The sequence below is a fragment of the Microtus pennsylvanicus genome, chromosome 16, assembly GCF_037038515.1.
Source record: "Microtus pennsylvanicus isolate mMicPen1 chromosome 16, mMicPen1.hap1, whole genome shotgun sequence".
Taxonomy (NCBI): domain Eukaryota; kingdom Metazoa; phylum Chordata; class Mammalia; order Rodentia; family Cricetidae; genus Microtus; species Microtus pennsylvanicus.
In genome coordinates, this window is record NC_134594.1 from 25,577,832 (window position 1) to 25,592,234 (window position 14,403).

The 14,403-nt window shown below is 43.3% G+C and overlaps 1 protein-coding gene across 1 annotated transcript in view; it reads right to left on the minus strand.

Moving 5' to 3' along the window:
• The window catches only part of Cog6 (component of oligomeric golgi complex 6), a 41,895-nt gene that overhangs the window by 1,353 nt on the left and 26,139 nt on the right, over positions 1–14,403 (minus strand). Inside the window, exons 15-18 of the mRNA XM_075950528.1 lie at positions 14,094–14,261; positions 10,822–10,929; positions 9,741–9,794; positions 7,806–7,885 (exon numbers count right to left, since the gene is read on the minus strand). Coding sequence (XP_075806643.1) covers positions 7,806–7,885; positions 9,741–9,794; positions 10,822–10,929; positions 14,094–14,261 — 410 coding nt within the window. The remainder of the gene's footprint in view (positions 1–7,805; positions 7,886–9,740; positions 9,795–10,821; positions 10,930–14,093; positions 14,262–14,403) is intronic.

Genomic DNA, 14,403 nt, shown 5'->3' on the forward strand with positions numbered 1-14,403 from the left:
ATGGGAGGAGAAAAAAGCATTTAACATCCTTCGCCTACCAAACAGTGCAACCCAGAATACCTTAAATGTGTTCAGAACACTTAACCTCAGCTTAGAGTTGGGTCAAACCATCTGATAAAGGCAGTAAGAAATTATTCTAGTTATCATACATGTCTATGCAATGAAGTTGCCAATAATAGATGATAATTCTTTAAGCTGTCTTTCTGGGATTTATGTTCTTCTCTATAATAATGCCCAAAATAATTTGTAAGACGATCTACAGACACGAGTCTGTGATTTGTAAGTACGGTATGTGGATGGGAGCAGGAGAGGAGTCCATTCCGAGATGTTGGGTCAACAGTACCTGGGTTCGGATCTATCCTTATTAAGTTAAAGGATCTTGATAATTTTTCAAGAACTGCTAAATATTGCAAAATAAGAGCAGAGAGAAGGAAGGCATGTTGAACAAATGCTCTGAACACAGTGCAGTGATGTTTACTTTCTTCTAGGAAGGGGCGGCAGAAGATTGACGGAGAGCAAATAAGGCTCAGCAGTTAAGACTACTTGTTCTGCCATCAGGATCCAGGAGCCATGTAAACTGCCTAGAACCCTAACACCAAGAGGTACAGAGACAGGATTTGGGGGGACTTGATGGCTACATGGTTCAGCATGGAAACGTAAACTCCAGGTTCAGGGAGAGACCATGCCTCATGGGAATACAGAGAATGACAGAGGAAGAAACTCCACCTTCACACCCAGATGCACACACACAGATAAACCCTAAAAAATAAGGAAGAAACTGGTTGGGAATCTACTTGTCACATCATGTGCTCTTCTGTCTGGTGAATGATCCTGTAGCTACTGACCTTCACAACAAGTGTATCAAAATAATGTCAAAACTAATTTTCATAAGTGAAACAGTCAAAACCTGTTATGAGATGGCAATTAAGAACTGTGACATATACATTTGAAAACCACATTTTGTTGGGGGTTTTTTGTTTTGTTTTGTTTTTCAACAAGTCAGAAGTGAACTTTAGAAGCTGTTTCTGCTCATCACTAGGAGCAGGATGATGGATGCTGTTATTAGCCCAGACTCATACCTCATAGTTGGTTGCAATCTGACTACAACATAAAGAATATACAGGAAAAGGACTATGCTGCCATACAAAGGGTTTAAAATGATAAGGCACAAGAGGGTATTAAATATCATTTTAAAAACAAATAACTGACAAGAGTAACATACTGAAAAATCTTATGTAGCAATTTAATTTTAGTTTTTAAGTCATTATAAAAAAAATTAGTAAAACCGAGTTGCAATTTGTGCCCTGTTTCTAAGCTAAATGAGTTTACAAATGTCATTAATTAACAACAGTTGAAAAGTAGAACAAAGGTAAAACACAGATAATTAAATAAAACCTGGCCAAAAGACCTTCCAAGACTGTAACTGGCTCTGAGTGTTGGCATGTGATAGCACAGTCTTTCCCATGCTGCGCCCTGTTGAAGAGGCCACTGAGATACAGAAGGAATTAAAACTGAACACGGACTGTGGAAGACAGAGAGAGCAGAGGTGGTGGATCAACAGTCTTGGAAACAGTCAGACAGTGGAGGGAGGAAAGGCAGGGTTCCTTCTCCCTGCCAGCTCAGCCACAGCCAGAGGAAAGCCAGAAGTGGGGATTCCCTGCAGTGAGCCCCGTCTAACCCTCAGTTGAGACTCATGAACTCTGACTGTGTGGGAGGTGGGATCTCCACCAAGTCCACACATTCGCTTTCATTAAATGTTTCCCGGGGAAGTCTACATGGCATGGTAGAGAAAAAACAATACTGGGAAGGAATTCTAAAGCCTGGAACTCAGGTGAAGGATGTAGCACTCACTACAGATACCTTGACTGTATTCTATATGTCCGTACAAAGCACTGAGTAGATGAATCTTTGTAGAACATCTTCAGCATTTAAACTATACGATTCAGTCGACAGATGAGAGCTTTTTAATGAGCTTGTCTTAAAAAACCCTATATATTCATCTTAGTGCGCACACACACACACACACACACACACACACACACACACACACACCATTTTACACAGAGGAAATGCGGTCCTAAATAGCTGTTGGCTCTCTGCATGTTAGCTGTTACTTAGGCAGTGCTCAAACGACTTTGCCTCTATTTCATTTTAAATTCTCTACTATCTCTCTCTCTCTCTCTCTCTTTTTTACTTCGAGTAGAAACTACCCTGCAAGCTCATTTTTTATCTTGGAAAGCCTATGTAAGTGTTTTGTCTGTGCACCATACTGGTTTTCTTCCTGCCTGGTGTCAGGTTATCGCGCTAATTAGCAGTATCATGAAATAGTTTGAAATTATGAGACTCATTACAGTGACAAACTACTGATGTCTAAAATAGAACAGCTTGAGGGACTGTGTAGTGAAATCCAAAGTGATCAAGAAATCATCTAAGTCCAGTTGTGTGCTGGGACTTTGGCCCTCTTGCAGACAAGCTTCTCAGCGGTGCTGTGGAGCAGGACTTCGAGCCTGGGCACCCACCCGCCTGCATTTACATCCATCACAGTCAAGCTCACGGCTGATGGATGAAAGCTTTCTGTGGTACAAAGACTCTAAGCACCAGAGGGACTGGCCGGCTATAGTGAAATGGTTTTCCAGACCCAGTAGGCTAGTTAGCTGCTCCTATGCAGTCAGAGTGGCCAGGGCTGCAAGCACAATTGCCGCACAAGGTCAAGCCAGCCATGCCAGTGTGGAGAGCGGAAGAGCACACCACACAAACTCCAGGGAACTACTGGTGACTGATGGCTGCTGGGGAAAGGAAAAGTCACTCTTCTCCAAGGTTGTGGCTCCTGAGAGGCTGCCCATCCAATATCGGATGGTCCTTCACCCAAGCACATGCAGGTAGCACTAAGTGGACTCAGTAGGTTTTTTAAAAAGAGTACATGGAGTTGGGAGGAAAACTAAGTTGAGGGATGGGGAGGGAGTAGAGAGAGGAAATAGGAGTGGCTTTGATCAAAACACATATGCATGTATGAAAATCTCAATTTTTAAAGATAATAAAAATGGAGGGAAATGGTATTTTAATAAAAGGTGTAGTCATTAATAAAGTTAGGCCACTAACCACCCCATGTCTCTGTTACCATGAAATCTTGGGTTTAGTTTGGTGTTCTAATCCATCCAAGCTAATTTTCAAAAAGAAACTCAACTCTTATGTGGATATAAAAATGAACACATCACAGTCTTAATTCAGGTCAACAATGAAACTCCTGATGGTAAAGCTGGTCACAGAATACTTTGTTAAACCAGACAACATATACCCAGGGTGGTATGGCCTTAGGGCATTTATAGGTATTTCTAAAGGAAGGCTCAAATAAAACAAGTTATGTCTGAACAGGCTAATGTGCTGTGGTACAAAAAGAATCATGACCTTTGGGACTTTCTTACCAAGCACCACTACCACTTAACAAATCTACAGTTTGAGACCTTTAAGTTCCAAAGAGCAGAGCAGAGTAAAGGCTCACCTCCTCCACGGGTCTTTCCTGTGGGGCAGGTCGGCAGTCAATGACACCAAGAGACCAGTAACTCCCCAACACATCTCACAGTTAGACAGCAGCTGACCACACCATGGATCACACGCAAACAGCATAACCATGGGGCTAAATGACCATGAGAGAATGAGTGAACTGATTCTTAACATCACAGTTTTACTAAAAGGCAGTGCCGTTTGTTTCCCTGTACGTACTTCAGGATGCTGGACACTAAGAACTTGTTTACCTAGTCACAAATGTCAAATTTTCAAAACTCTTAATACAGACCACTACAGAAGTGCACAGAGAAATCATTCTCATTAAAATCTGCTCATGCAAATTGGTTGTATTTTAAACAGTTATATACAGCACTGAGCTAGCAAATGAACCGCTTGCTTCTAGAATCAGGGAGCTTGTTAACCAGCACTTAGGATTCTCGTTGCCTAACAACCTGGCGCATCTTCAGCATTACCATAAACCTACTGTTCCTAAAAATAGCTTCTTTCTACACGCAGGTTCTGAGATCACTAAGCGTGAGCTTTGGCAAGGCACAACCACGTGCACACCAGGAGAAGGCTTGCCCAGTTAAGGGCTGGGAAGATAAAACATCGAGAAATCATGAGTGTTGGTGTGTGCAGCTTTAGCGTTGCTGGTTTGGTTTTGTGTTTAGCTCTGGCTGGCCTGGAACTTGTTATTTAGACCAGGATAGCCCGGAGCTCACAGAGATCTGGGTAGCTTGGCCTCCTGTGTCACCATCCCTGGCTCCATAACTACTGTACTCCATGCTCTTTGGTGTTACTGTTAGAAAAATGCACCCTTTATGAACTGATGCTATTATCACCGGGAAGTGCTTCTGTTTCTCACGTTAGCACCTCGTCTAATTCCCCTAGTGTTGACACAGCTATCTCAGCATTATTGTGATTAGTGCTGCCTGGCTTCTATCGTCCTTTTAATTGTACACTGTCTTCTGCACTCAGGGTGTGTGTATTACAGACAGCAGGCACCTGGGCCATGTTGTAATTCAGTCTAAGGTATTACTGCCTTTCTATGGGAGCACACCGTCTTCTACATTCTACAGCTACCTGCCAGGCTGCACGTCCGTCTATTGTCTTGCTGGTTTTTCCTGTTTCATTTGCATTTCTCTCCTTCTTTCCTTGTCTGCTTCAGAGACTGCTGGACAGTTTCCTGTGTACCCTCCAACAGCACTGCACACCCCACCTCACAACAGTACACTCCTACTTCCCTTGAAATCAGTGGTTCACATGGATGGCGACCTCTTTTGGGGTCAAACAACCCTCTCACAGGGGTCACTTAAGCCCACCAGAAAACACAGATATTTACATTATAATTTATTACAGCAGCACAATTACAGTGACGAGGCAGCTAGGAAATAATTTTATGGTGGGGGTCACCTCAACCTGAGGAACCGTATTAAAGGGTCCTGGCATCGGGAAGGCTGGGAGCCACTGCTCTAGGCTCCCTTAAATGTGCACAATTCACTTTCTTCATTACTCTGAGGTTACTTTCCTTCATCCTGAAGAATTCCCTTTATCATCTCCTACAGTGCAATATGCTGGTGTTTATGTAGATGGTAAGATGTATTAATTTTGCTATTAGCTTTCAAGGATTTTTTTCCTTTGGTATAATTTTTGGTTTACTGGGGCTAGGAATTGAAGCCAGGGCTGCAAACACCCTAAGTAAACTCTCTACCACTGAGCTGAGGGTCACACATTTCATGTAGACACTGTTGTAGTTCAGTGTGCTACCAACACCCCACTATCTTGTAGCTGTATTGTTTCCAACACAGAGTCAGCTCCTATGAGCACCACCTCATCCCCCTGGCTGCTCTAGATGGTGCTGTTTACATCAGCTTTTGATGCCCCGTGCATTCTGCTCGGGCTGAGTTAGCTTATTGGGGATGAGGATTCCCATTTGACATCACATCTGGAGAAAGTTTTCCTTCCATTAAATGTTTTCCTCCAATAACGAGACACTCCTATCACATATAATTGAGTGTACACACATGTATGTGTGCTGCTTGATCCCCCCTCTCGTGTGCCTTCCTTCCCTCTTTAGCTGGGTGCTGTTTCCCTCAGGAAGGACGAAGGCTTCCTTTTACACGCTGTACTTTCCAGGGTAAGTGCAGCAGCCTCAGGGAAGTGTCCTTCTTTACTCCCTCAGCATATTGAAGCTTTCCCTTAATGCCTGGACACACTTCCAATACCTGCCATAAGTATCCGCTAGTTCTGTAAGCACTGTCTGTGGGTCTGTCTCTATTAATGGATCTCTTTTCTCCTTTGGGTTCACATTTTCCTGCTCCTAAGCAGTTCTGGGTGTTCCCCCAACTGGGGACTCACGCCTCTATGTACGGCACCAGCAGGCATCCTTCAGAAGCCAAACTGTGTTTGGAAGGTAGCGCACTGAGTTGGAGATTAGTGTGGTATTTAGCGTGAGTCTCCACCAGCCCATCTGTACCTTACTTTGAAGGTTTGGGCTCTCTGAGGTCTCTAGGATGTTGTCCAGGTTATAGCTGCTTTTCAGTTTAAAGGTCACCAGCAGTTATTCTTTCACTAATGTTTCTTTTCCTTTTCTTAATTAAAAACTTGTTTCAGTTTTGTTTATCTATGTTTAGTTTTGATTACACAGATAATGAATACAAGTGCACTCAAATCTTCCTTAAATCAAACAACACAATTATTTCACTGAATCTGTGTTTTTACTTTTAATATAAGAAAAAATGGAAGGAAGAAATTGACCCTAGAGAAATAGTTCTTCAGTCACATAGCCTTTCCTGCACACTCGTCTGGAAGCACGCACACTCCCTCCTCTTGTCAAGCCCTATGAACTCTACTCTGATGCTGCCATGGCCATAACTGCAGACTCTGTGGTGCACAAGGTGAACCCTGGGCACTGGCGACAAAGAGAACAGTGCCTTTCTAATTTATTCCACGGAAAAAGGAAAAACTCTTTAAAACCACTTATTTTTTCTATTTCTTTCTTCGTTTTCTTGTCAGCCTTACTTCTTAGTCCCTTAAATATGCTCAACATTTTCCTTTACGACTGAATGTCCAATCAAAACTCTCCTTTGAAAGCCAAATCTTAAGACAAAAAAACAAACAAAAAACAAAACAAAACAACAACAACAACCCGAGAGTGGAGCACTGTACAATCACAACTCAGAACAGCACCAGCAGGGGGGCAGGCAGGGGTGCGGAGGATGCTCACTCTACACAGACCCCCTGAAGGGCAGGGACGAAGGGCATAAGGTTGTATATATAGTTACTTTTGCCTAAAGTGAGTATCATTTTGGAAAGACTCACAATTTAACTAGATAAAAGTTATCTGTTCCTATTTCAAGTACTATATAAATAAGATCAAATATAGACTGCAATGGATATGAGAAATGCCTATTTTTGAAGGAAAAGAAACGCTACCAGCTAAAAACAGAAAGATGTCTAATTAGCATAGACACTTCAGTGCTACTGTGTACGCTGCTCTCTATGATCTAAAGGTGAGAGAACAGGACAGGCAGGATGGTCAGCCAACAGCAGTGCCTCTGCCGAGTCACAATCGGACTTTAATCCCTGAGGCCCACAGAAGTGTAAGGACACAATTCCACTCCCCCAAGCATCTTCTGACCTCCACAAGTGCACTGTGGCATGCATATGCCACCCCCCCCAAATGTTATAAAAGTTTAAAAAGTAAACAAACTGAAAACATTTAAACATAAACTGATAACATGATTGTAAGATAGCAATGCTATTTTTTAATTTTTTTTCTTAGAAACACAACTTGAGGTACAATACACTGTTTCTTTAAGAACTCTCAGGTGCTTAAACTCAGTTACAGGATAATAAAATAATATCACCAAACACATTAAATTTATTACTTAAAAGTCACATAATATGAGAAATTCTTAAACCTGCATGCAAGAGGGCTAAGTTCTTTCCATGAAGCCTATTCTGATGCTTCTGGCTCTCACTTCCAGCTGCTAGATTTGGTTCCTGTTCCCCATCCGTGTAGAGGACTGTGATCCTCTAAATAAATAACCCTTTATTCTATGTAATTCTGAACTAGTGTGGGATTATTCTGTAACTTCCATCACCAGAAGATTACATATTAATGAGAAGGAGGGAAATACGAGTAAGGAATAAGTATTGCCAAGGTTGATTCCCTGGGGTGCAAAGGCAGGAAAAACACTGAAAACTGCTCTTCATAGCGAATGTCTGTCTGAAAAGGAGAACTATTTGCTGTTTAAAAGGTTCTGATTCTCTCCCGCCTCCCTCTGAGCAGCACTTACTTCACTGTGGCGCTGAGGAGGAAGTTCAGCTGCGGCATCAGAAGGTGGTCTGGGGCTGAGAGGTAGCGGTCAAACTGAGCCTGAGAGAAGAAGGAGTGAGAGATGTGTGGACCCGCTAAGGAGCCACTGAACAGCCACTTCTGGGGAAGGTTAAAACTTCAGACCCCGCCCCCCAAATACAACTGTCCAGGGATTTTTGTTCAAATGAGCACTTCCTATCACAGAAACACCCTAAAACTGCCTATACTAACTTATTTAGAAAGGTTGGCAAGGGATAGTGGGTAGTCAAAGAGTGTGTGTGCATGTGTATTCAGAGGATGGAGGGCAAGGCTGGGCATTCACCTTTTCCCACCAAGACACTGTCTCTAGTAGCCTAGAATGCGCCAAGTGGGCTAGAATGGCCAGTGAGCCCCGTGGGTCCTCTCTCTCTCCCCCTCCTCCCAGCACTGGGATTACAGGTATGTACCACCATACCTGGATTTTTAAGTGGGTTCTGGGAACCAACCCAGGCTCTCAGGCTTATGGGGCAAGCACTTCACTGACGGACCCAACCCCAATCTTACGAACAAATTCCTAAGGAACTTGTTTTTTTTTTTAAAAGTGAATCTGAAATTCATTCATTGTCATCAGAAATTTTAAAGATAAAATTTCCTCTGAGGTTCCAGTTTGCTAGTACAATTTACACTTGGTGTATATGCTATGATTGTTATTTCTCCGTGGGATCTTTCACCATGATGTAATGCACCCTGTCCATCTCACTTAGGGTTCTAAACCACACACTGTCTAACAGCAGTCCTGGTTGTTGTGATGGTTAATTTCAATTGTCTATTTGGTAGGACCTGGAATCACCTGGAATCTCAATGATGAACTATCAAAATTAGGTTAGGCTATGGGCATGAGAAAGTTTCTCAATTGGATTAGTTGTGGGAAGATCCACACTAAGGCTGGGCAATACCATTTCATGGGGTGGGGCCACATGAACTGCAGAGACGGGGTTGGATGTATATGCATTCATTGATCTCTTCTTCTGACTATGGACTGCAGTGGCCAGCTGCTTCAAAACCCCATCAGGATGGATAGACCCTTAACCGTGAGTTAAAGCAAACTCCTTCTTCCTTAACTTGATTTCATCAGAGTATTTGATCATAGCAACAGGAAAAAGAACTAAGACAGTAATATGTAGGGCATCTCTGCTATCAGAATTATTCAGCAGAGGACGTTCACTTTGTTAGGGATTATCTGAAGAACTCAGGGCAGATGGTAACTTCTGGAGGCAAGCCCCAGGCTCTGGAAGGTGACTTCCTAGATGAACAAATGAAGGAGTTATAGCAAGAGAAGTGCTGGGAAACTTGCAGAGGGGTCATCTTATGAGTGACAGGGTTATGTGACATAACATAATGCATATCTATGATGCAGGCACAGAACAAACACAGTACAGAAGATGTACATGCCAGGAAAGCATTCTACCACTGCTGCAACTGCTCCCACAAAAAGAAAGTCTAAGCTAAAGGCTTTGTGACTCTCGTGCTGAAAGTAAGCCACTATTCTAAAACAGGAATCCGAGTTCAGTTAGCATCTCAGAAAGAACAAAAAAACAAGAAACAAAGACAGGCGTTTAAGCCGGGAATCACGGCCAAAGAAAGTCTGCAGCACACAGCCCAACCCACATGTGCCACCACTCCTGTCTCCCCATCAGATCAGGAGCCAAGCTCTGAAAATGAGGAGATCCTAAACTGCAGTACTGTGGACTTCATCAGGTCTGAGGGGCGAGGACAACCAAAGGCAGCCCTGGGCAAGGCTGATAAAAGGAGCCGACTGAGCTGCAGGGCACATCATGGGAGGAAACCTATCACCCAGGACGTTGTCACTGCACAGTAAACCACGGCCAGCAGTGCCTAAGGACATCCACCTTGAAAGGGTTTGTGATGCACTCACCATTGCAGCCTTCAGTGCCACCGAGTCTAGGTTGGGCAAATTGGCTAAAGAACCCTATGAAAAAGTTATAAAAATGGTCTGTTAGAAGATTGCCCCCTTTCAGAAAAATCGTGTACTTGCTTCTAGAGAAGAGTTTGCTCTTCACTGCAGTAAGAGTAGGGCCATAAATGAGGAGCAAAACCACATTTATCAACACTGGAAATACCACCACACTTGAGATTTACTCAAGCAAGAAAAGCTAGTGACATAAAACTTGGAGGACGCTGGTGAGGTGTGGAGGTTTAGGGAGCAGACAACATGAGGAACTTGCTCCCCTGTCAATCAGCTACACAGAAGGGCAGAAGCTGTGAGTTCCTTGCTTCCTGAGGCAGCTTTTTTTTTTTTTGTTTGCTCCGCATTTATGGCCCTACTCTTACTGCGGTTAAGAGAAAATGCTTTTCTTTGGAAGCACTTACTTGAGTTTCTGAACTTGGGCAATCTTCTAATCTTACTTTTGTGTTAGGGTTTCCCACCTCTCCAGAACCTCTTCCTATTGGGGCTCTGTAAGATCATTTTTGGCCCAGAACACTTTCCTTCACGGATCTGCTAAACTAGATGGAGTATAATTTTACTTTCATAGTAATCCATTTATTCATTCAGCTGAAGGTGAAATGGGACTGTAAAAATTCACCAGGATACCGGGTGGTGGTGCACGCCTTTAATCCCAGCACTCAGGAGGCAGAGACAGACAGATCCTCGTGAGTTCAAGGCCAGTTTGGTCTACAGAGCAAGTTCCAGATAGGCTCCAAAGCTATAAGGAGAAACCCTGTCTAAAAAGGAAAAAAAATCACCAGTATGAACGTCTTGTACACTTTATAATACTCATTTCTGTGTATTTACATCTTATGACAGTAATTCCTAAATATTGTCATTACTCCTAACAAAGAATTAACTGCATTTTCAGGCACTCTCCTGACTCATGACAGACACTGATTAGGCCTGTCTCAGCAGAGGACGCGAACAGAGAGAGAGCTGCTAACCAGTGGCAGAGCCAAGATTAAAGTCTACAGTCCATCCCTAGAAGCCACCCCTGAGTACTCACCTGCTCAGGCTTGTGTTGCTGTACAGTATTGTAAATGTAGCTCAGGCCAACTCGAGTCAAAACATAAGACGCTTGCTCGTTTATGAGAGTGTCCAAATGGGCTTCAATCTAAAATAAATACAGAAGAAAAAGCACTGTAGAAGAGAACCAACAGAGACACAGTAAAGGAAGAGCATGCTGGTGATGGAGGAAGGTCATTGGTTAAGTAATAAAGAAACTGCTTGGCCTCATAGGTTAAAACATAGGTGGGAGGAGTAAACAGAACAGAATGCTGGGAGGAAGAGGAAGTGAGCTCAGACTCGACAGCTCTGCTCTCTGGAGCAGAGACGCCATGCTCCCCTCTCCTGGGTGGATGCGAGAGCTCTGCTGTCTGAGGTAGATGCAATGAACTCCAACCCAGCATGGACGTAGGCTAGAATCTTCCCGGTAAGACTGATGCTACTCAGATTATTAGAGATGGGTTGATCAGGATGTGAGAATTAGCCTGTAAGGGCTAGAGTTAATGGGCCAAGCAGTGTTTAAAAGAATACAGTTTGTGTGTTGTTATTTTGGGGCATAAGCTAGCCAGGTGGCCGGGGTGATGGGGATGCAGCCCCACCGCTCCTATTACTACATGCTGGGGCTGTCGTCACAGCCTTCTCTTGCTGTGGCCCAGACTATGGGACCCAAGCAGCCTCCACAACAGATTTTCTTCCCGCTGTTACTTAAGAAGTTACAACTAAAAAGGATTCTAAGACAGCCACCAGCTAAGGAATATGGATTGATTCTCAGCTATTTCAAAAGCAGAACTCAAACAAAAGTCACAATGATTGTGTAAAATAAATTACTCGGGGATAAGAAGGGCTTGAAGGCTACATTCTGAGCCTTCCCTCCACTGCCTGAGGAGCCCCATCTCTGAAGAACTCTGATGGGACCTGGCCCTGCAGCTGAGGAATGGGCCCCCCGAAGGAAAGCACTCCAATAGAAGAAGCTGCTCCTTCCATCTGCCTGGTCCTCCCCATTCACTCCAAAGTGTCCCCAGTTTAGCCAGTTTGCTTGCCAACGACACAGAGCACCTGTCAACTCTCATTTCTGTCACCACATGAAAGCCTCCTAGTTCAAGCAACTCCAACACCTGTATTCCTCCCACAAAAAAGCCCACCACATTGTTCTTCTTAATGAAAATACTCAAGGAAGTACAATTAAGAGTCCTTATTTATGGAAAACCAAATATTAGTAATAATTATAATAATTTGCTTAAATACAAGCATTTAATAAAAGTGAAAAGGAAACTAGTTGATGCTAACAACCAAATTAGTGACCTGCAGGAAAAACAGAAGAGAGAGAAAGTATCAAAGAAACATGCTAAAGAGACAGAATAAATTGGAGAACAGATTCATAACATAAAATAAAACAAAGACAGGACCTGCAGAACATAAGACAGTAACACACAGAGAAATTATTTTTAAAAAAATTAATGAGTAAATGAAAGGCTTCAATCTCCAAACTGAAATTGCTCTCATTGTCTAAGATGGCAATAATAAGAGAAATGCCTACAATATTCTGGGGACGTACCTGAACCCAAAGGAAGATCCTCACAGACCTCTAGGTAGACAGAGCCAGTTGCTCCAAACAGGTGTTACCAGCCATGCTGGGGAAAGCTGAGGGTGAGGTCAGGGAGATGACGTCTGGGCATCTAGAACCCATGGTCTAACAACATGAGCTGTGTCTCTGGAGGACTCTGAGGAGCCATGGCTTCTAGCACAGCCCTTGCCTGTCTCTGACATGCGTGTGAAGAGTCCAGCTGACACATGAAGATGTGGGTGGAGAGAAGAGACCCTGGACACACTAACAAACTCCACTGAACAGGTACGGGACATCGTGCTGGCCGGAAACGTGCACAACACTGTGGACAAACGTCACACGGCTGACAATGCAGAAGAATGGCACTGTAAGAACATACATCTGAACCTTTCAACAAAAGAAAGAGACAAACGGCAGAGATATCGATAAAAACCATATGACGAAGTTAAGTCCACGGAAATAAAGTTATTGGAGACAGGAAGTTTAATCACTCTCTCCAACACGGCTCAGCTAGCACAGCATCTGTGCTGACAGCGTTCACCGCAGTGAACGAGGAAGTTCGGGGAGAGGCATCACCCGTCTGGAAGCATATGTGTGGGGACCAAGAAAGCCTGGGGATCATGAGACAGGAGGATGAGGGTGTGAGGAAGGTGGGACACGGAGAGCAATGGAAGACATAAAATACGCAGAAGGAAGGACTGAGGGGATGAAGGTCACCGGCTGGAGAGGGGGAGGGAGGGCAATGGAGGAAGAGTGAAGGAGACCAAAAATCAAGCCTCTCTAAAATCTTAAGTGGCAATACATACAAGTATTCAGAACTACCAAGATAAATTAAAAAAAAAAATGAACATCCAGAGAGACAAATGGGAGGGGTTGAGAACTGTGCCTTTTTACAATAAACTCCAAAATTATTAAGACTTTATGATTACTGATCATTCTTAAATGTTCTCAAATGAATTAGAAATTAGAAAATTTAGATGTATCAAAGTCACTCTTCAGAAAAATGCAAGGCTACAAATCAAACTTCATTATACCCACTACCAGTCTTCAGGCTTTTAGTGACAGGCATTTGGGGCTCTTTGCTTTCGCCTTGTTCTCCTGAACATTGCCTCTACCAGTACTATGTCAGTATCAGAACCCAAGTATTATGTACCTTATGAATGGCTTTGATTTAGCCATCATACAGACTTTTGAGAGACATCAGCTGGCTTATGGGAACAGTGACTGCTAGACCAGGGCATTTTGGCTAATACTGCTTTACTCACGGACAGAATATGTCTGGTCTCTGTAACACTTGCTGCACCTGCTACATGCCCTGCAAATTACAATATAACACGACATCTGCACATAGCACTGAAGCACTGAACACTGAAATGAATCAGAGAGCTTTCTCATACCATCCTATGCTAGAATATAATCAAGTTCTTTAACCATTTCACAGTCTGGCTTCTTTATAGCTGAAAATCAGAAGTGTGTGTGTGTGTGTGTGTGTGTGTGTGTGTGTGTGTGTGTGTGAAAGAGAGAGAGAGAGAGAGAGAGAGAGAGAGAGAGAGAGAGAGAGAGAGAGAGAGAGAGAATACATCCTTCAGACAAACTGCCTTAAGGAATTGATGAAGCCAGGCCATTAACATGTGTCAAAAGTTAGTAACTTAGAGCTATCACACTGAAAAAGCAGGCTCATAGAGAAGCCACTCCCTAGCAAAGTTTACCTGAAACTGAAGCATCTCCAGGCGCCTGTCTGTGAATTCAAACAGAGCCAATGTCGTCTTCATCATGTACAGTGAGTTGACCATGAACGTGGCCATGTCAGCTGTGCCTAAATTGCTGGCTGATACCGTGCACATCTGGAGGAGAGGATCTAAGACACATGACAAAACCTGTAAATGAAAAGGAAATGGATTCTTATTTCCTAATCAGGATATAGTCCTGGGGTTATAGCCTTTCAGAATTAAATGTCAAGCTAACTGGAAGACAGCCAACTTATAAAAGTCCATGAGGTCAAGATTTAATAACAAAGGC